Source organism: Silene latifolia, chromosome 4, assembly GCF_048544455.1.
Source record: "Silene latifolia isolate original U9 population chromosome 4, ASM4854445v1, whole genome shotgun sequence".
NCBI lineage: Eukaryota > Viridiplantae > Streptophyta > Magnoliopsida > Caryophyllales > Caryophyllaceae > Silene > Silene latifolia.
Genome location: NC_133529.1, coordinates 27,996,495 through 28,018,047, shown reverse-complemented (window position 1 = coordinate 28,018,047; position 21,553 = coordinate 27,996,495). Strand labels below are relative to the sequence as shown.

At 35.7% G+C, this 21,553-nt stretch overlaps 3 protein-coding genes across 3 annotated transcripts; all 3 read right to left on the bottom strand.

Annotated features, from left to right (window-relative positions):
- Positions 1–281: 281 nt before the first annotated feature.
- LOC141651288 (protein FAR1-RELATED SEQUENCE 6-like) lies at positions 282–3,589 on the bottom strand. The gene is made up of 4 exons (XM_074459007.1): positions 3,327–3,589; positions 2,815–3,237; positions 1,925–2,359; positions 282–837 (listed from the first exon to the last, which is right to left on the bottom strand). The coding sequence occupies exons 1-4, from the start codon at positions 3,587–3,589 to the stop codon at positions 282–284; spliced, it is 1,677 nt and encodes a 558-aa protein (XP_074315108.1).
- A 2,309-nt stretch (positions 3,590–5,898) lies between these two features.
- LOC141651287 (uncharacterized) lies at positions 5,899–6,880 on the bottom strand. The gene is made up of 3 exons (XM_074459006.1): positions 6,644–6,880; positions 6,361–6,511; positions 5,899–6,314 (listed from the first exon to the last, which is right to left on the bottom strand). Exons 1-3 carry the CDS (start codon positions 6,878–6,880, stop codon positions 5,899–5,901), a joined length of 804 nt encoding a protein of 267 aa, XP_074315107.1.
- Positions 6,881–11,463: 4,583 nt separating this feature from the next.
- LOC141651286 (uncharacterized) lies at positions 11,464–12,409 on the bottom strand. Its single transcript, XM_074459005.1, has 3 exons — positions 12,162–12,409; positions 11,967–12,070; positions 11,464–11,804 (listed from the first exon to the last, which is right to left on the bottom strand). The coding sequence occupies exons 1-3, from the start codon at positions 12,407–12,409 to the stop codon at positions 11,464–11,466; spliced, it is 693 nt and encodes a 230-aa protein (XP_074315106.1).
- Between the last annotated feature and the right edge of the window lie 9,144 nt (positions 12,410–21,553).

Here is a 21,553-nt window from a genome sequence, read left to right as displayed (position 1 = left end):
TCTACTGCGTGTTACGAGTTGTGTTTCTAGTAACTCTCCTCCGTTGCGGCGTAGGCTGTGAAGGACCTGCCTCGTCAACGTTAAGAGCCCTCCTAACCGTCTTCTGTCTTGGCCTAGGAGCTCTCCCCGTGCCCCTTTTATCAACGGGGTCTTCTAGTCTGCCTTCTCTACGTGGAGTCGCATGTCTTACCATGTACCGTTGATTGTTTTCCTTCCGTTGTAGTCTCCTATGACCCCACAGCTGATTAACGTTCGTACCTGCTCCTATGGCATTGAGGGTCTCAAATCTCAATACCAACAGTTGCCTCCAACTCCTTCACTAGCTTCTGTGATTCCCTATTATATAGGACGAAAGCCTCATCGGAGTGTAATGCTAGCCTATACAAGTAACCGTTCCTTAACGTCACCGCAATGGACCGCTTAAGATGTTTCGACTCCGCGGGTGTGTGATACCCAACCTGAATATGCTCATAGCCCCGTACCAAATCCTTTCGAAATCGACTCAAAATATACTTGTCAGGAATCAACTGCACTTTCTTTAGCAACAATGCACGTATAATATGCCTACATAGTATTCCTTTAAATTCAAAACGCTGACAAGTACAAGTAAACTCACCCGAAGCCGTGTCAATGCTCACATCGTACATCTTATCCCGTGGTTTCCAAATTGGATGTTTGACCTTCTCGGTTACAACGAAAAGAGAGAACGTCCCAATATTCATCTTAATCTCCGCGTTGGTGTTTATTAGGCCATACACCTCTTTTTTCACCTTCGCAAACATTGAGTTGCTGTACGCTCTTTGAAAGACTTCCTCAACAATGACATTCTTATCGTATCTACATGGTTTATTGGTGCAAGCAAAGTTCAATTTTTCTTCTTCCTCGACCTTCGCTCGTAGGGCATTTTCGTAATTTGCAAAGAAGGCAAACAAAGTTGTTTGTGGATTCAGGGGCGGCTATGGGCCGGTTCAGGCTGAGCCCAGGAACCGGGCCTCCAAATTTTAGGCCCAAAAATGTGTAACTCGGGAAGTTAAACGTAAAAAAAAAAAAAAAAATATAACGACTTTGTTTCAAACGTTTGAGATAGTCAGGCGTAATCTTCTCCTTCCCAAGATGTGAAGATATCCTATGAGATTACCCAATAATATCATACCCAAATTAAACAAAAGATCTTTTCTTATTATAAATCTCTCTCTCCAATTCACAATAATCATTTATACTGTCTCAATTTTTCTTTCAATCAGATTTCCCCATCTAACAAAAGTTCTAACTATTATTTTTATTTTTTTTGAAACAAATCAATAGAAAGTCATCAATTTCTGGTCAAAAGGGTTACCAAGGAGAAATCTCAGGTAGAATTTCTTTCAATTTTATGAGTTTTTACTTTTTAGCTTTAAATAATTTATTTAACAATCATATTATAATTAGTGGCATCTTAATCATCTAAAGACTATAATTTATGATATGAATATTGATGAAATGTTTGGCAATCAGTGAACTGCGTTCTTAATTTTGACAATTTGACCAAGGACCAAATTAAAGAATCTTGTCAATTTGTTTATACATGATTAATTTTTTTTCAATTATTCTAAATTATGTGTGTTGTATTTTGTTAAGGTTCTGTTGATCAAATTTGGAAGGATGAGAGATACAATTGAAGTGTTTTAATTTGAATGAATGGGTGATGTTGTCAAATTTTATTTTCATGTTTTCATTTCTGAGCAAATGAAAAATCAATTGTATGTAATTTGGCTACATAAAATTTCAAATGTAATTTTTTGGGCCTCATTTTGTTACGGGGCACAGGGCCTCTATTAGTGTTAAGACGCCCCTGTGTGGATTAAAGTAAATCTTGAAGAATCGGTTCGTCTGCTCACTTCTTTGCGTGTATGACATACCTGCACAAAATATGTTCTTCCAATACAAAGGAACCCATGCTTCCCTTTTTGCATATACCTCTTTGACCCAACTATGTTCACGTAAGCCATATTTAACTACAAAAAGTTCCCAAGCATCCTCAAAATCATGGATATCTTTACTTTCATAAACGACATCAGTAAGGTCAGCCTTAATTTCATTGTACCTCGGATTCGCTACCAAATTTTTTGCGCCATTACGCATCATGTGCCAAAGACACAAGCGGTGGGGCGTATTAGGAAATACGTCCTTCACAGCCTTTCCAATCCCCCTGCATTGATCCGTGATTATAACTGACGGAGCTCTTCCCATACAATCTAACCATCTCTTAAACACCCAAGTAAAGCTAATGGCATCCTCGTGCGAAATCAAAGCGGATGCTAGTACAACAGTGCTACCGTGATGATTTACACCAACAAATGGAGTAAACGACATTTTGTACCTGTAAAATTAATCGTAAACTACAATTAATCGTAAACTAAATCAATTATCGGTTTTCTTTACTGGCAATTGAATAAAAACTTACAAAATACAAAGTTGACTAAAATTGAGAATAACATACTAATTGAATTTCCGTAAAACATATGACCATGACCGAGACCGATGAAACAATAAGACTAATCAAATTGAGCATAAGGCCGTGACAAATTAAGTACAACAGAATAGAATGAGCATAAAATTGAGCATAACATAGTAAGCGTTCCAATAAAACGTAAACAAATGACCGTTCAAATTCAAAACATATTTCGAATGATCAGGTTACCTTCTTTCAATGACGAGAACATTTTCTGAAAAAACGCATGGCAGATTAATTTAACCAACAATTAATTTAAAAACCGATTGAAATGTTGAATGAAAATACAAGATTAAAATACGAGTTTAAAATTTAATTGTTACCTGTTACAGAGGAAGGTGGCGTCATAAGAAACCGCATCAGCAAATACCTTGGCCATACCTCTGCAACGTCCATCAGCCCAAAACACATTAAGGAGCTTGCCTTCTTTATCCGTTTGGATGGAACAATAAAAGTCAGGATCGATTTCTCTAAGCTTGATAAATTTTTCTTCCAGAGCATTTGCATCACCGTTAATTCTACTACGACGTCGTTCTTGATTGATCATGTTCCTCAAATCCCGCTCCTTTATGGGTAAATTAGCATGGCCACCAACTTCTCTGACCAAAGTGTTGAAATTTTTAGCAATTGAGATACCGGCTTCATCATTCATTATAGCCCGTCTTCTAAAATATTCATGCCATAACCTGTATCCCACCATATGACGACTATTAGCGGGATCGACATCATCATGATTGTGCTCCAGACTAGTTTTTTTTTTATAACAATAAAATCGTCTTTTAACGATGCGTCTACGAAACACTCGCATTTCTTATATGTGGGATCATTTATATACCCATTCTTTTTGCTCGGATCCGCCCCCCTTGTGCAACATAGTCTGATTCGGTTCATCTTGTAGAAACGAGGTTCGCTATTCCCACTACCATGGCGCTTTACCCCTTTTTCCGTATAGCAATCCAAAATTTTATTAATCCTAATAAAAAATTGAAAGCCACGTTGATAGGCATATAAGTAACAATATGCACCAAACTCATCACCATTAGCAAATGTCATTCCTTCTGTCGGAGGATCAACTTCCTCAACGTCAGTGTTCGCCATGTTTAGCATATTAGCTACTTTTTGCACAAACCCCCCTTCAATAATAGGAGGTTCATGGAGATCATTGTTAACATCCTCATTGACAACAGCCTAATTGTGAACAGTCTCATCGTCACCGATAGCTCCATTACGAACAACATCGTCATTGCAACCATCGTCATATAAGTAATCGTCTAAACTAAAGTTATTAAAGCTAACAATTTCATCTTCCCCTTGTATAATATTACCATCAACATCATCTACCATAATATCTTCAAGACCATCTTCCCTAACGTGCTCCTCGTCTTCCCAAGGTAAATTAAGATCGAAATCCATCTTTTTGGTTTGTTTTTTTTTTTGGTAACCGTTCTTCTGAAAACAAAAAATCTTTTTTTTTTATCCCAACTAAACTCTCAACAAAAAGATAAGATTTTCGAAAATCATATTTCCTAAAACCATGCTTAAAATATTTTAAAATATTATATTTGAAACCTAATTTACAATTTAAAAATTAAATATTATTATCCTACCTTAATTGAAGCTACCAATCTTTTCAACTAAGGAAATGGAATTTCTCAAAAAAGGAAGGATCAAAACTTTATAAAATAGTTTCTCAAAATATCTTATATCCATAAATAATAATAATAATAATAATAATAATAATAATAATAATAATAATAATAATAATAATAATAATAATAATAATAATAATAATACGTAAAATAATTAAAACTCATAATGAAATTAAATTTGACCATATAGGTATGCAATGGGTAATCATTCACGCAATTAGGGTTCATCACTTAACTGAATTAGGGATCATCGATTTTAACTTAGGGTTTATCATGATTGAACATTTTTGATTAATTGGATTATGGTTCATACAATAGCACCAATTAATAATTTAACTACGGATTAATTTTGACTTAGGGCTTAGCATCATTGAAAAAATTCGATTAATTGGATTAGGGGTCAAATAATTGCACGAATTAATAATTCAATTAGGGATTGATTTTGCCTTACGGTTTATCATAATTGAACAATTTCGATTAATTGGATTAGGATTCACACAATTGCATCAATTAGGATTTATGACGATTTAATTAGGGGAAAAAAATTACACGAAATAATTAGGGTTCATTCATCATCGATTTTGATTGATTCATTTAGGCTCAAAAAACCAGGTTAATAGATTTAATTATATTAATGAAAATAATTAATGAAATTAACGAAAATCAGAACAAATTAAAAGAATTCCAAAAATAAACTTAACTACATGTAGTTAACTAGTTAACCTAACATGTTAAATTACATAATTAACCCTAAACTAACTCACCTAGTTTTACTTGGGTTGACACGTGTAACCGTCCTATTGGTTGGTGTATGGAAATTGTCTTTTAATTATACTGTATAGATAATTTATTAAAAGATCTCTTACACAAAATTTTTGTATAAAATTGTCTTACACAATAATTTATAGTATCCTAAATGCTCTAATATATACGCATAGACCTGGCAAAATTGACCCAATCCGACACCCGAACACAAGACCTGAACATGACCCGAATTTTTATTATTCCAAACTGATTATTATCCATAAATAATTTGATACTAGTTGAACTGAAATGACCCGAACCCAATCTAACCCGCCTCAAATTTTTAAAAACTATTCACTTAGTTCAGAGTTATTAGAGACGTTTATTTACTAAAAAGGGGGTACCACGGTTTTTCTACTACCCTACTATTTTTTTAAACTTCACGTGGTACCTCTCAATGTCTAAAACCGTTATTGTACCCTTAAACTTTATAAAATAATCTAAATTTTTTTAAGTTGTCGTCCTTTTGAGTAAACATTTATGCACTTCCGAATTATTTTTTGGCAATAATTTTATGAACCATTAGTACTATAGATATCATTTATTTATCTTAAACATATTTTATTTCTTTACAAAATTTCACTATTTTAGAACTCGACTATTGCAAATTTGTGACCTGGGATTCAGTGATGTTTTTATTTATTTATTTAAAATAAAGGATATCATGTAGAATTCAAAAGAACATGAAGATATTATGAAGAAAAACCCTAATAATGAGGAGTATATCATAAATCATAAACGGTCAATTAATTTTGAAATGAAATCTCGTCAAGTTTATAAAATAAACTATTTTTTTTTCTTGTTGAGGATACTATGTTGATCATAGAGTTGCTGGTGAAGCCGTATTCCAGAAGCATACCTGCAAAGCTCAGTCCATTAGATGAATTAGTGGATTGCATCTTGAAAAGTTCTTTAGCCACAACATACACAAATGCAGGATCAGGTGCAACAACATTAGATATTGTGGTAACATGTGCTGTAGAGGTAGGTGCGGTCATCATCAACATAATCACCAGGAGCTTCCTTAATATTAGCTGCCATCCTTCTGTTTCCCCCACCAGCAGAATTAGGAGCATATTTTCCTCGAGGGGCAGCATGCTTTGGCTTCAAATGCTTGTTTGCTGACCAACAGAATTTATGAGAATGGCCTCCCTTATTGCAATGAGTGCAGTAGTAAGCATCATGATGCTCATTGTTGGGCCTCTTAGAGTCACGTTGCCATACATTTGATCCTCCTGAAAAATTATGAGACCGAGGGTGAACTGTTGTAGCATTGAGAGCAATTTCTGGCTGCACTGAAGAAGATGCCTCCTCTGTAATGCTTTGTTGAACCTTTGCTTGATGCACTTTAGCAAATGCTTGATTAACTTCTTGTTTAGGCCCATAAAAAAATCAATTAGGTTGTGGGCATCTAACCTGTCAACAACTTTCTTAAGAATTGAGCTGGTGCATTAGATTGAGGCAGTGGATCTAAGGCACGCATATCCTCCCAAATTGAGCGAAATTTAGCATAATACTCAGCAACACAAGCATCACCTTGAGCAATATTTATGACATCTTTGCGAAGCTGGTATAAAAATGGAGCATTAGACTAATTGTACCTTTCATTAAGATCATCCCACAGGTGTTTGCTGGAAGTGATATAAGAAAGACCAGCAACAATTGGATCAGAGAGAGAATGTTGAATCCATCGTATTACTGTATAATCAGTGCGGATCCAGTCACTGTAATTAGCATGATTTTTAGCAGGTTTAGGGAAACTTCCATTGATGAACCCTAGTTTGTTCTTTGTGATCAGCGCAATACAAATGTTATGAGAACAGTGTAAGAACGACTTTCCAGCGAAAATCTGCGGAGTAATCTGAAGTAAAGCTTGATCGGCATTAGTTAAGTGCAAAGGATCTTTATACACAAACGTGTATACAGAATCAGACATGATTATCAAATTGTGTAGAAATTGATGAAGAGATTGTAAAATGTTGATCAATTAGCTCGAAAAAGAACGATTAATAAAAAAAATGACAGATTATGAGATTTATTTTATGATTTTGTGAATTCTATGATTTTGATCGGAAAAATGAAAGGAAACAATTAATTTTGACTAAATTTTATTTGCAGCGGAATTGTGCAGATTTCAACGAATCAACTGAGGATTGAAAACTGGCTATCGATAGGCATGATGAATTCTGTGAATTCAATCAAACTCCATTAATGGAAGACTTATGGGTCTCAAGCTTTGTGAACAAATGGAGATAATATCTCTCAACACAACAGGTAAATAAGAAGAATTTTATTGAGTATAAAGTTGTATTACAATCTATGTATTGTGAATAAAAGATAATGTGTGTGTATATATATATATATATATATATATATATATATATATATATATATATATATATATATATATATATATATATATATATATATATATATATATATATATATATATAGAGAGAGAGAGAGAGAGAGAGAGAGAGAACGATCACCAACCATAGGATTATACCAATATAAAAGGCCCAGATTTCTTTAAAACAAACCCAAAACAATCGATTTCCCCTTTTGTTTTCACTCAGCACACCTACCCCATTTGTTATTCCCATCCACCATCACTTATTGCCTGCTGCCGCCGTCGGAGAACCGTCGGAATAAATCCCGTAATTCACCGCGACACCATTCAAAGATCACCAATCTCGACATTTCTGTTTCATGAACCTCGAATCTCGATTCTCCTTCCTTCGATTTCGAGTACCACCTCCTTGACCACCCTATATCCACCATCCTACCCGTCGCCGCCTATTTCGCAGACCACGGAGATGACGACAATGGATGGCTCAGAATAAGGTGGGCTTTGAGCCATTGGTATCTCAATTCGATATATGGGTTGACTTTGTGAGCCTTGTTTGATTAAGAATGGTTGCTCACCGGAGTTGCGCCGTCATCTGGCCTAGTCGTCGACCAATGAGGTTCCACCGGCGCCGTCGTTGGTGATATATTTGCGCTGTATATTTAATCGATATGTGAGTCTCTTTCTTCTCTTCTCTTTATCTTTTTCATCTTCACTTGTCCGACCACCGTGCCCGACATTGACGACGGCTGTACATGTGCTAGCTTCTAGTTAGGGCATTCTCGAATTATTGTTGGTGGTGTGCCCCACGTCGGGTAAGGCAGGGTGATAGAGTTGCCAGAATTGATTCTAATTAATTCCAAAATTAATGCGAAACAAAAATGATGATGGGTCTATGTGAGCTTTGTTAGTGTGTTTATTTAAAACATTAAAAATACTATAGATACATTAATTTTTTTTTGGTGCAAATGAGGGGCAAGCCCCGACAACTAATTAGCTATTACACGGGGAATAGGTACCCCAAGAATGTCCTCGCGCATAATGGTATGAAGAGCAACATTTGGAAACTGAACAAAAGATTTAGTAGTACCCGACTCTACTCCTTGATTAGCAAGCCAATATGCCGCTCTATTTGCTTCTCTATAGCAATGCTCTAGCTCCACTTTCCAGCTATTATCGAAGATTAGGTCCTTGCACTTTTTAACTAGAGAGCGCAAATTATTACTCACTAGTTGCTCTTCATGAATGAGTTTAATGCAGGGGGAATTATCCATATGAATAAGAAGCTTGTCAATATGTAAAATCTGAGCTCTTTCCAATCCCGATTCTAGTGCCAATAACTCAGCTTGCATCGATGTACAATACCCGCTGGAAAAATAGAAAGCATCGATAAAATTACCTGTTTCATCCCGAAATAAGCGCCCACTTCCTGCCGGACCTGGGTTGCCTTTGGAAGCGCCGTCGGTGTTTAGAAGAGTCCATCCATGAGGTGTAGGATGCCACTTAATAAGCACTTCTTGTCTACTTAATCCGGGTTGAGGGATGAATAGAGAATACCGATCGAAGGCTGATTTGGAGGAGTCAAATTGTTGAAATAGAAAAGCTTGAGGATCGATGGGGTTGTCTTCGTCATGGCCAAAAACAACATTATTTCGCCATCTTCAAATCCACCAACAAGTAATAGCGAACTGCATCGACCAATCATTTGACGCATTTGGTATACTAGTACTCGCATTATTAAGCAGCCAATTTATGTAAGACGAGGTATAAAAATAATTGTGGGAGGCCAAATTACTAACTTGGCTCCAAATGTTGCGTGATACTGGGCACAAGCGGAGGAGGTGATCGGACGTTTCCTCTTCACTGTGACACCTTGGGCAGATTGAATCATCTCCCATTCCGCGACGAACGCGATTTAAGTTATGCATTAACCGTCCATGAGTTGCTAGCCATAGAAACATTCGAATATGTTGCTGGACCGGATGACGCCATATAACTCTCCACATAGGTGATTCGGGTTCATTAAATAAGTCCGGGGCTTTAATAATTGCAAGAGCAGATTTAATGGAGAAATGACCTGAAGTTGTACCTTTCCAAAAAACTGTATCTTCGAGGTCCGAGTCCGTACTAAGCGAAAAACCCCCTATTTTTTGTAGCTTGATTTGAGGGAGATAATTTGCAAATAAATCCCATTTCCACCCAGTAGCTTCATTCAACATTTCACTAATTGTTGCACCTAGAATGTCAGTCGGGATTGGGACGATGGCCTTATCGGATAGACACTCATCATCTACCCAAGTATGGTCCCAAAATAGCATATGTCTACCATTACCAATAGCCATGGTCGTTCCCTTAGAAATAACACGAACTTGAGATGTAATTCCGGCCCACACATTGGACATATTACTTTTGGGTTGGAACATGTCTACGTCACAACGACCGCTACAATATTTGAATCGAAGGACACGAGCCCAAAGTTTAGTGTGCTCAGAGAGAACTCGAAACCCAGGCTTTGTTAAGAAGGCTGCATTTGATTGTTTGGCTGAAGTAATACCAAGACCGCCTGATGCTTTTGGGCATTGAATGGTCTCCCAAGAAATTAAATGGACCGGTTTCTTAAGATCATTACCACCCCATAGAAATCATCTCGATTTTCTATCAATTGAATCACAGACCGTTCATGGAATTTTAGCTGATTGCATCGTGTAGTTGGCAAGGGTCGAGATGGTAGATTGCAATAAGGTAGCTCTCCAAGCAAGGGAGAGACGTTTGGTAGACCATCCCGAAAGCCGTTTATTAATTATTTTCTTCAAGATGAGCATATGTGCTTCGGGTAACTCGACCATTAACAGTAGGAACACCAAGATAAATACCCAAGTCTGTTGTTTCCTCAAATACAAGGGCATTACTCACGGAATTTCTGGTAATTAGAGGCGTGTTATTTTAGAAAAAAAAACCCGGGATTTTGACATGCTAACTTTTTCACCTGATGCGCGATAAAAATTGTCGAGTACTCTTTTGATAGTTAAGGCTTGTTCAACCGTCGCTTCTCCAAATAAGACCATGTCATCAGCAAAAAATAAATTATTAATAGCAGGACCATTGCGACATATCGATATAGGACGCCAATTACCCGCTAAACTCCACGTCAATGGCTTGTTGAAGCTTCTCTAAACATATTATAAACAAATAAGACGATAATGGGTCTCCTTGTCTAACTCCACGAGAAGGTTGAAATTGCTCAGTCGGCTCTCCATTCCATAATACTTGCATTCTAGGTGATGTAACACACTCCATAATTGTATCACGAAGTAGAATCGGGATATTCATATCAGCTAGGGTATCATGTATAAATGTCCAACGAAGACGGTCGTATGCTTTTTCGAGGTCGATCTTAATAGCCATGAAAGGTGTCTTGCCTTTTTTCTGTCTCAGAGTATGATTTACTTCTTGGAAAATAACAATATTATCCGTAATTTGTCTACCTGGAACGAATCCACTTTGAGTTTCCGAGATAAGAAAGGGGAGCACCTTCTTTATACGATTGGCCAACACTTTACTTACGATCTTATATGCGACGTTGCAAACACTTATGGGACGAAATTGCGACACTAGTTCAGGTCCTATAACCTTGGGAATGAGTACAATGTGTGTATCATTTAACCCCACTGGAAGACCTTTTCCCTCAAGTGCGTTAATAACAATGGAACATAAAGACGATTCAACAATAAGCCAATGTTTCTGATAAAATAGAGCTTGAAAACCGTCTGGACCCAGAGCCTTTAGAGAGCCCATGATATGAATAACATGTTCAATTTCAGCGATAATTAATGGTTTATTCAACCATAATCCTTGTTGGTATATTCTTGAAATAGGTCGTTTGGAATATCCGCTTCGGTGTCGTAAGGCATGTCTTCGGTGTACAAGGTCTTAAAATAATTAATGACCAAGTTCTTTACTTCAGACGAGTCCCTCGTCCACTCCCCAGAATCATTCCGAAGGGCTGAAATTTTATTTTGCCAACGTCTAGCCAAAGTACTAATATGAAAATAAGAAGTATTCCGATCCCCGTGAGTAATAAATTCAACTCGGGATTTTTGATACAATTAAATTTCTTCTCTTTCAAGAATGTCGTCAAGTTCTTTACGAAGAGTAGATTCAAGGGCAATAAGTCATTTCTCTCTAGTGGTAGCAAGTTTCTTTTGGCAACCTTCAATACGAGCTAATAGAGATTTCTTTTGACAAAAAATATTGCCAAAGACATTTTTATTCCACTCTCGAAGGGACTTCGACAATTCGTCAAGACGAGTGGGGAAGGAGCCTTGATCAGGCCATTTTTCTGCAATAAATGTCGAGAAGAGTTCATGAGTCATCCACGCGGCCTGAAAGCGAAATGATTTTTGGACCGAATTAAGAGGAGCAAACCCATTTGGAGCTATCAAGAGTGGACAATGGTCAGATTGGAATGCAGGTAAATGACGAACACTAGCGTCTTCGTGTATCGTACCCCATTCTGCGTTACACAGAGCTCGGTCCAATCTAGCACTTTGGCGAGTTTTTGGTGAATTACCCCGAGCTCAGGTATGAGCAGGACCCGAAAATTCCAATTCTAGCAACTCTCAATTCTCGATCCAATTGTTGAAATTTTCGCACCTTTTGGCCATGCTAGAACTACCCTTATGACGCTCATCAAGTGATCGTGTTTCGTTAAAATCTTCTGCCATTAACCATGGCTTATTGTTGGTTCGTGCAAAGTTTTCAAGTTCAGTCCATAAAGTTCTACGATTAGTTGGGTCGGAACTAGCGTAAACAGCAAAAAAACAACCAAGGAACACCTCTTGTTCGAGATACCTCCAGAGTAATAAATTACGAGTCTTCGTACACTGGCTCAAATTTTATAAGATTCGTCTTCCAATATACCCAAATTCCGCCACTGAAACCAATGGCATCAACCCGTATATGACCATCATAACCAATAATCTGACGGATGTTTTCGGCATGATTTCCACCCATGTGGGTTTCGACTAAGGCTAGAATAGATGGTTTATAAGTCTTAACTACTTCCTTTAAGGCAGAAATTTTATTTCTGTTTCCCGTTCCTTGAATATTCCACACCATACAGGTAATTGGTGGTACGTTAGGCATAAGATTTGGTATTCAATCTGACATAATAACTGGTAAAAAAAGGTAGAGTTGATAGATAGGCTCGACTTACGAGTGATAGCACATCATTAATGTTCCATGGTATCGACATCTCCACTATGAGAGTCGACGGGTCTTTCGGTGTTGGCTCGAATTTGAAGTCCATGCTCGGTGACTCCCCCACCATTAATCCTAATATTGGGGCCACCATCCCCTTTTCTGGGAAAATTTTGAAGCTTCTCGACGGTGGGATCACTACTATCTGGGGGAGCTCCTGAGAAAGACATGTTACTGGGAGGTATGTTTCTAGGATTTCCGTGAACTGAAACGACATCAGTGATTGTTTCAGGTGGGGTGTTTTCGGTGTTTTGATGCTTAGAAGTTAGAGCCTGGTTGCTTGCGGCATTATTATTTGTGGTAACTGTAATAGATTTTAGGTTAGTAATATTATGAAGAACAGGGTTGACTCGGTGATGGATATTTTTGCTAGAGGTGATTTTTTTAGTAGAGGGTTTTTGGGACTTAAATTGAGTAGAAATCTTAGGATTGGTAGTATTTTTGGAAACAAAAGATTGATTGGTTTGGGAAAGGGAAGGAGTAGTATGGAGTATATTTTGTGGAGAAATATTAGGAAGTGAAGATTGATTTCCCTTTGACTGAATATCTAATTGAATTGCTTTATTGCTAGAATCTTGGGAATTGGAATTAAGGATATCGTATCTTGACCCGGAATTCTTTTTTCCGAAATTGAAAATGTTGGATGCACCGTTTCTAAGATTCGTTACTGCTGGTGTATCGACTTTTTTTGGAGTCCTTCTCCTAGGAGGCTTTTTAACTAACATCCAATCTCCAAAAATTTTCGTAAGCTCCGATCCGGGACAGGGATGATGGATGGAGCCTTATTTGATGGAAGATTCTCCTTTGGACCATTCACGATTTGCTCTGTATTACCGTCATTAGCGATGTTGCCTGAGTCTATCGAGCAATGTTCCGATGCATGGCCAATTTTTCCACACTTGAAACAAATTGATTTTAGACCTTCGGACTGGATACGATAGATTTTCCCGTTTAACCAAAACTTCGAGAGCATACGATAGATTTTCCCGTTTAACCAAAACTTCGAGAGCAGGAGTTTATCGATGTTAACTTCGATACTCATTCTAGTAAACTGGCCTCGTTCTGCAAAAGCTGTATTTTTATCTATCCTTATGACTTTTCCAATTTTCGACCCAACTCGCTTAAGAAAACCTTCATTAAAATATTCAATTGGCAGATTAGAAATACGAACCTAGGCCGTGATAAATTTGATCTCATCATCTATCGGAGGGGACAAAATTTGGAATCAATTTACGAATGGTGATATAATGGTCATCAACCGTCCATGGACCCTATGTTAAAACATGCTCGTAATCTTGAAGAGACGAGAATTTGGCTACATAACATGCATCATTAATATCGATAAGTGTCAATTTACCTCTAATTGACCATTTCGCATTAAGATTTCAAATCAGAGAAAGATAACCAATTTTCTTATCAAAAACTTTTATAATTGACGCATGCCTCCAAGGCTTTCGGAGATTGATTTTTTCCTCTTTAGATAGAAGTATTTTTGGATAAGTTGAGTCGTCCTCACCATTCTCACCAATTTCTTCATCTGAATCGATGTCGATATCATTGTCCTCATTAATCTGGTCAACTAGATCTGAACTTACGGATTGGTAACCTTGTAGTTTGTCGAGGAATGACAAAGTTGAAGAATCTTTATCAGCATTCGGTTGACCCGAAAAGAGTTGGCCAGAAGATGCGGAAACATCTATTGCCATATGGTTAGGAGGATCTGAGTTTTGGAACTCACTGATATGGATGGTTTTCCGCTTAGCATTCTTTGTTAACGGAGGAAAATGTTGAACTTCCGTGGTCATAGTCGTATCCTCAACGGGAATATTGGAATTTTGGTGGTTGTCACTATGGCGTGTCCTGGTTTTGCATAATAAGGAAATCAGAGAGAATTTTAGATACATTAATAATTTATGATATCAGATACATGAATTCTATCTTGTAAAAAGTGTACCTACAATAGAAAAAAAAAATGTATCTACATTTTTAAAAAGTGTATACAGAATTCGGAAAAAAAGTGTACCTACTATAGAAAGAAAAAATGTATCTACATTTTTAAAAAGTGTACATAGAATTGGGTAAAAAACGGTACCTACGATAGTTTAAAGTGTAACTGAAATTTGGTAAAAAAAAAGTGTAGCTATGTTAGATACACTCTTTTTTAACCAAAATTCAGATACACTTTAGATCATCGTAGGTACGTTTTTTTTCCGAAAAATCTAGATACATTTTTTACTATGTAGATACATTTTTTTCATACTCTTACCGCCACTAGATACATTAAAATACATCCCAGTTACACTTTTTCCTCACTTACGATTGATGTATCTAGCAATATTTTTAATGTATCTAAAGACAAATTCACCCCTAATTAGATAACTAATCCCTCTCCGTCCACTACTACTTCCCTCAATAGCGACTAAAACCAACACAGACGACAAAAATGCAAGAACACAATTTCAAAAATGAAAAACAAAATTGAAAACAGACACCTCAAGTCACCTTGTTAATGCTTATGTTCCTTCAATTATCCCTCTCAGACTACTTATTTTTTTAATTGTTCTGCATAATACACTCCTAATTATTCTAATCAAGCTTCAAAAATTATCGTCGCCGGAGCGAAATTGAAGCGCGAATTTACTTCAATTGAAGCTTCATCGCCTCAATATATATATTGCAATTAACCAAGAACAACATGATCAAAACTCAAATCAATCGCAAAACATGCTCTGGTTGTCGTGGAGGCGATTTAATAAGGTGGTCGGCGTTTCTGATGTCGTCATCAACGGTAACAATCGGAGGAGGAGAATCCACATATGAGCTTTGTAGATCGGGAAATTTGGGGGTTGGTGATGGTCATTGGACTCGCCGGAGTTGTGACAGTGGTGGTCTCTCTGACAGCCTCTTGAAAACGGCGGTCTGTGCCAGAGCTCGGTGTCGGCGATAGTAGTGGTTGCCGGATTCTGGTTGTGGCGGTAGATGGAGATGAATGAAATTTTGGTTTTGGCTGTGTGTTTGCTTATAGTAGGGTTGGTGGTATGGCGTGTTGTTATTAAAGTGGGTAATAGTGTTGTTAGTTAATAATAGATTGGTAAGTTCGTTCTCACCGAGTGATCGTTCTCACCGGATCTTAAATACACACACACACACACACACACACACATACACTAGTAAGCTGTTAGAGTTTGTTATTTACAGTCAACTATCCTAATAAACTGTCTTTGAGTTGTAACAGAATCCAGCTGTCACAGAAAGCAAGGAGGGAAGCTTCTGGAAGACGGCTTCATCAACAACTCTATGATCAACATATCACCACTGTCAAGCACTTACTAGACAAAGCATTTACCATCAAAGACCTTGGGCAACTAAGGTATTTTCTAGGCATAGAATTTGCCAAATCTAGTTCAGGAATTCTACTGAACCAAAGGAAATATGTGACTGATATCATCAAAGATGCTAAAATGGAAAACTGTAAACCTGCAAAGTTTCTACTATCCACTGGTTTACGTTTATCTACTAATGAAGGAGAAGTTCTGCAGCATCCTGACTTGTCTTATCTGTGTGCAACAGTTAAGTTAATTCTTAACTGAACCAAGGTTGCCACACCTACAAGGTGCCCTGCACCTCATCAGCTACCTAAAGGGTACTGCTAATTTGGGACTGTTCTATCTATCACAGTCACAGTTACTGCTGCATAATTTCCGTGATGCAGACTGGGGCACATGTGCCTTTTCTGGCAAATCATTAACAAGATACTGTGTATTTTTGGGTGACTCTTTGATTTCATGGAAAATAAAGAAGCAAACAATTGTGAGTAAATCTTCAACTGAAGCTGAGTACAGAAGTATGAGTTAAACATCAAGTAAAATAGCGTGGCTCAATGAATTACTAAAAGTGTTACATGTTCAAGTTCCTAAACCCATAAGGTTGCATTATGACAATAAAGCTGATCAACACATTGCAGCAAATTCAGTCTTTCATGAGCGTACAAAACACTTAAAGATGGATTGTCATTACATAAGAGAAAATATTGAAGAAAGCTTAATATGCACAACACATGTTTCTACTAGTCAGCAGGTTGCAGATGTTTTGACAAAAGCTTTGAGTGAACAGCAGCATAAGTACTTTGTTGTCAAGCTAGGACTTCAATATTCTCCAAGTCCTTCTTAAAGAGGGGGTGTTGAGGATTATGTTGACCATAAAGCTGCTGATGAAGCCGTCTTCTAGAAGCTTCTCTCCTTACTTTCTGTAACAGCTGAATTCTCTTACAAGTCAAAGGCAGTTTGTTAGAATAGTTGACTGTACATAACAAACTCTAACAACTTACTTGTATATATATATATATATATATATATATATATATATATATATATATATATATATATATATGTATATAGAGGCAAGATCCGGTGAGTCCACCTATATTTTTGAGTCCCATGAGTCCACTTATGTATCACACGCTGTACACAAGAATATCACTTGTTAATTTTGGTATCATGTATCACAGTAAAATTAAGAGCACGAATGTTGGTAATATGGAGCCTCTTCCTGCAATTCCAGCGAGATTTCCATGCACAGGCGATGCTACTGATCTGGAGTCTTCCAGAATTAAGAGCACGAATGTCAGAAATAGACAGAGATTTGGAAAGAGCAACTGCATATCCATCATTCATTTAGTCTGATCCATCAAGGCAGAGCTACTATATACTCACTCATATGGTAACTATAATAATCAAAGTACGAAATGTCAATGCTACATGACTCATAACTATCTTACTGTAATTGCATGCAGTAAAAAAATCAGGTCTTGACAATAATGTCCTATATTTACAAATGATCGGGAGTAGAATTACCACAAGAGGAACTCAAGGACGAAGTAGCCGAACAAAATGAAGTAGTTGACCTAACATTTTCATTTTTACAATCACTACTATTAATATCACTTGAAGATTCATCACTACTACTAGAATAACTACTATTTTTAGCATCAATATTAATTTGAGCAAGTAAATCAATAAAAGCATTAATTATGTACCCATGATGTTTTTTACCATTTACGTTTAAGTACCACCCTAACAACTCCTCCAATTCTTCCCAATCATCCCACTTTCAAACTTTCCACCATTTCCTCCATTGATCTCTTGAAATCTTCATATGGGTCTTCACTTTCCATACATATTGCCACACTCTCCTTATATAGGTTAACTGTGAGATTTTTGGTTTCAACTTTCAATTAGCCTAAATTTCAAAAGAGACGATGTCTTAATACGAAGTATATTTTTTAATTTGTGGTGATTTAATTCTTGTCTATTATTCATAATGCCATATTATAACCAGTCATTTTGCATAATTCAATCGTGGAGGAGAAGTAAGAATCGAGAATTGCGTGAATAATTGATGAGATGACTTATTTGTCAGATAATCGACACTAATTACCAGTCATTTTGCATTATTCAATGCTATCAATTCCACAAGAACTAACCAAATTTGCAACTATTCAAGAATGGAGAAGTAGTTTGACATATTTTAGGTTCAGTGGTGTGATATTGTATAGTATAACCCGTGATATTGTTTAGTACGACCAGTGATATTGTTTATTGTAAGGTGTGATACTGTTTTGTATAACTCGTGATATTCTTTTACCGGACTCACAGACTCAGATACAATATCACAGGTTATACTAAACAATATCACAGCTTTTTTTTTACAAAAAAAAAAAAAATTAATTTTTTTTTTTTTTTTTTGTAAAAAAAAAACGTGATATTTTTGTGTAGAGCGTGTGATACATAAGTGGACTCACGGGACTCAAAAAGATAGGATGGACTCATGTGATCCTAATTCTATGTGTATATATATATATATATATATATATATATATATGTATATATATATATATATATATATATATATATACATGATCATTTATCCACAGTACATAGATTGTAACACAACAACTTTACACACAATAAAATTCTTCTTATTTACCCGTTGTGTTGAGAGATATTATCTCCATTTGTTCACGCACAAAGCTTGTGACCTAGAAGTCATCCATTAATGGAGTTTGGTTGAATTCACAGAATTCATCATTTCTCGTTAGTATACCTAGGCCCATTAATTTAATTTCTTTGTCTTAATTATGTCATAGATTTACATTTATATTAGGATCACATACACTCGTGTAGTCTGCAGATACAGTATTATTGTATAGTACTAGCTTAAAACCCGTGCAAAGATGCACGGGTATATTTTTAAGCATTTTAAACGTCATTCAAAATTATTTTAAAATAATTTGTGTATGTACATGAAATATCTTAATATGTTTAAAATATTCATAAGCATATGTGAAGAGTTTAACTTCAAATCATTGATCATATCTTAGAAGCATGAATAAATATATATGTTAATAACTTAACAATTATTACTAAAATTCGAATTAGCACATTTAGGTGATAGGAATTCGACATAATTCAACAAAAAAAAACAAATCGAAATATCTCGATCCAGATCTAGCCCAATAAGTAAATTCTTAGTCACTCTCAATGCCCCATTTGCCATCTGTTAGGGAAAGTTTCGAGTTTTATGAATTGAAAAACGTGAGATAACCAACCAACTTAATCTTTACATAATTCACAGGTCATACATTTTTCAAAGAGTAACCGTACATTCACATACATTGAAAATTCCCTAATTAACCATACTACTAATAGAAATAACTAACGTGCAGGTTTAAAACAATTTTTTCACCCGTTTATGTGCTAACGGTGAGTTACTATTTATTAAAAGAAGTATTTAATATTTATTAAATAAAAAAAATACATAAAGTGTTTCTTGTGGTTCGAATTTAAATTGCGTAGTTACTGTCTGTGAGATTCGTATGATGAAATTGATAAAAATGACCTATTTATAAGAAATAGTGAACATTTTATGTAAAAACGATTGTATTTAAAAAGTGGTCACTTTTAGTGACAAAATAGTGGTAACTTTTTAATATAAAACGCTAAATTTTTACCATAAAATTTTTACATTTATATAGTCGCACCATACAACGGTCTCATAGTATAATTTGTGATTGAGAGATCCGAGTTTGTCTCTAAATAAGTTATTGATATATATAATATATATATATATATATATATATATATATATATTATATATATCAATAACTTATTTAGAGACAAACTCGGATCTCTCAATCACAAATTATATTATATAACACTAATCTATACCCGTTTATGCGCTTTCATGACCTTTATTATAGTTTAATTACGACATAAATTGACTCTTTAGCTTTGTATCTATTGTTATAATAAATGTACTCATTTTATTTTTAACCGTGTTTTCACCTGTTTTGTTGCTCGTGGTACTATTTTGTATTATAAATTATAAAATAATCTCGTAATAAATTTACTGGGAGACCGTGTCTAAAGACATTTACCCAATGCTTCTCAAATCCAATTTGTTATTTGTTAGCAGATTAATCAATTTACACGTATAAGAAAAGGGGAGAGACTATAATAACATGATAAGCTAAGATTGGCAACAAAACATCGTTTAGTTCATAGTAAAAAAAAAAAAATACTCAAACATATTAGTATTGAATTTAAATAGTAATTAAACATATTAGTATTTAAGACGAAAGTATCTGTCTTAAACTTATTGTAAATCTCATGTTAGCAACATAAAAGAAATCTCATGTTTCAAGGGATCCTAAAAACTATGTTTAATGTGAAAGTGAGGTGGGAAAAAACATATTGTGGTTATTGTTTTATTATATTATATATAGAATATAGATTATTGTATGAGATGTTCTCATTGTGTAATAAATACAACTCATTTATATATTATCAATAAATGAAAGTTTTTTAAAAAATGGACGATTGCGGTATGAGACTGTCTTATTCTTAATTCTGTCATGCAAATATTTCTACTCGGGTTTGGAGGACCGTGCGCTCATGCGTGAACTCGTAAGAATATTGAAGCTGCCAAGGGCCAAATTTTGCGAAATTTACAGCGCGAGAAAGAGCAACTGTTGGAACTTTAGTCCTTATTAATTGTTTTGATAATGACAGTAATGATTTGTATGTGGACTTAATATATAAACATATGCGTGTAATTGTGTGCTTAAGTTTTAATTTAGAAAGGAACAATTACAATGACGCGAGCTTGAAGTTTGGACCAAGGAGGTACAACTTCAAATACATTTGATCGATGCATTCAAGCAAGATCAAGATTGGAAATCAACCACGAGACTCAAGATGAGAGACTTGTGAAGAGACGATTCGTTTACTGAAGATCTACTGAAGATTAGATAGTATAGGTCGTCATCCGGTAATGGTTTTACTTTGTTTGATTTAAAGGTTAGTGAAGTTATGACCTAATAGCCATAACTTCATTGCTAGACAAAAATGATGCGTTAATTTTTGGAAAATATATTTTTAATGGTTTATAAAAATAAGAGAGTATTTATTTTGATTGGAATTAATTAATTAGAATTTAAGTTAAATAAACTATTGGTTTGTAACACGATATTTATATCGTCATGCAACCTAGGGCTTTAACTAAATTCTATCTCGATTTGTTGTGGGCTATAGAAGCAAGAAGTGGACCGAAGGAGCCCTAGAGGCCGGCCAAACCCTAGTGGCCGAACCCTAGGTGGGCCGAACCCTAGGGAGGCCGAAACCCTAGGGTGGCCGAAAACCCTAGGAGGCCAAACTCCTCCTTCCTTTTGCTTCTTACTTGTTCATCAAGTTGTTAGGATTTATTCTTCCAGAATATTCCTATGCCCTAATTCCAGAACATTCCAAACCCTAATTCACTCTACTATAAATACTCTCATTCATTCAACATTAATTGTTGACACACACATCTACAAATTTCAAGAGAGAAAAATATTTTTAAGCAAAATCATTTGAGCTTTAATTCTTATTTTCCAAATTTGCTTATACAAAAATTACGCATCAAATTTGTCAATCACTCGAAGAAAAATCGTTATAGGATACTAAA

What these genes read in the sequence shown, in the direction of transcription:
- LOC141651288 (XM_074459007.1), bottom strand. Translation starts at nt 3,589, where the DNA reads ATGGCGAACACTGACGTTGAGGAAGTTGATCCTCCGACAGAAGGAATG. An exon ending in GATCCGAGCAAAAAGAATGG is followed by an intron (nt 3,238 to 3,326) that starts GTATATAAATGA and finishes AAAAAAAACTAG; the next exon opens with TCTGGAGCACAATCATGATG. An exon ending in GCCACCTTCCTCTGTAACAG is followed by an intron (nt 2,360 to 2,814) that starts GTAACAATTAAA and finishes TTAATTTTACAG; the next exon opens with GTACAAAATGTCGTTTACTC.
- LOC141651287 (XM_074459006.1), bottom strand. Translation starts at nt 6,880, where the DNA reads ATGTCTGATTCTGTATACACGTTTGTGTATAAAGATCCTTTGCACTTA. An exon ending in GGATCCGCACTGATTATACA is followed by an intron (nt 6,512 to 6,643) that starts GTAATACGATGG and finishes TTTTTATACCAG; the next exon opens with CTTCGCAAAGATGTCATAAA. An exon ending in CTTAAGAAAGTTGTTGACAG is followed by an intron (nt 6,315 to 6,360) that starts GTTAGATGCCCA and finishes GGCCTAAACAAG; the next exon opens with AAGTTAATCAAGCATTTGCT.
- LOC141651286 (XM_074459005.1), bottom strand. Translation starts at nt 12,409, where the DNA reads ATGGTGTGGAATATTCAAGGAACGGGAAACAGAAATAAAATTTCTGCC. An exon ending in GAGCCAGTGTACGAAGACTC is followed by an intron (nt 12,071 to 12,161) that starts GTAATTTATTAC and finishes AACTAATCGTAG; the next exon opens with AACTTTATGGACTGAACTTG. An exon ending in ACTTGATGAGCGTCATAAGG is followed by an intron (nt 11,805 to 11,966) that starts GTAGTTCTAGCA and finishes TGTGTAACGCAG; the next exon opens with AATGGGGTACGATACACGAA.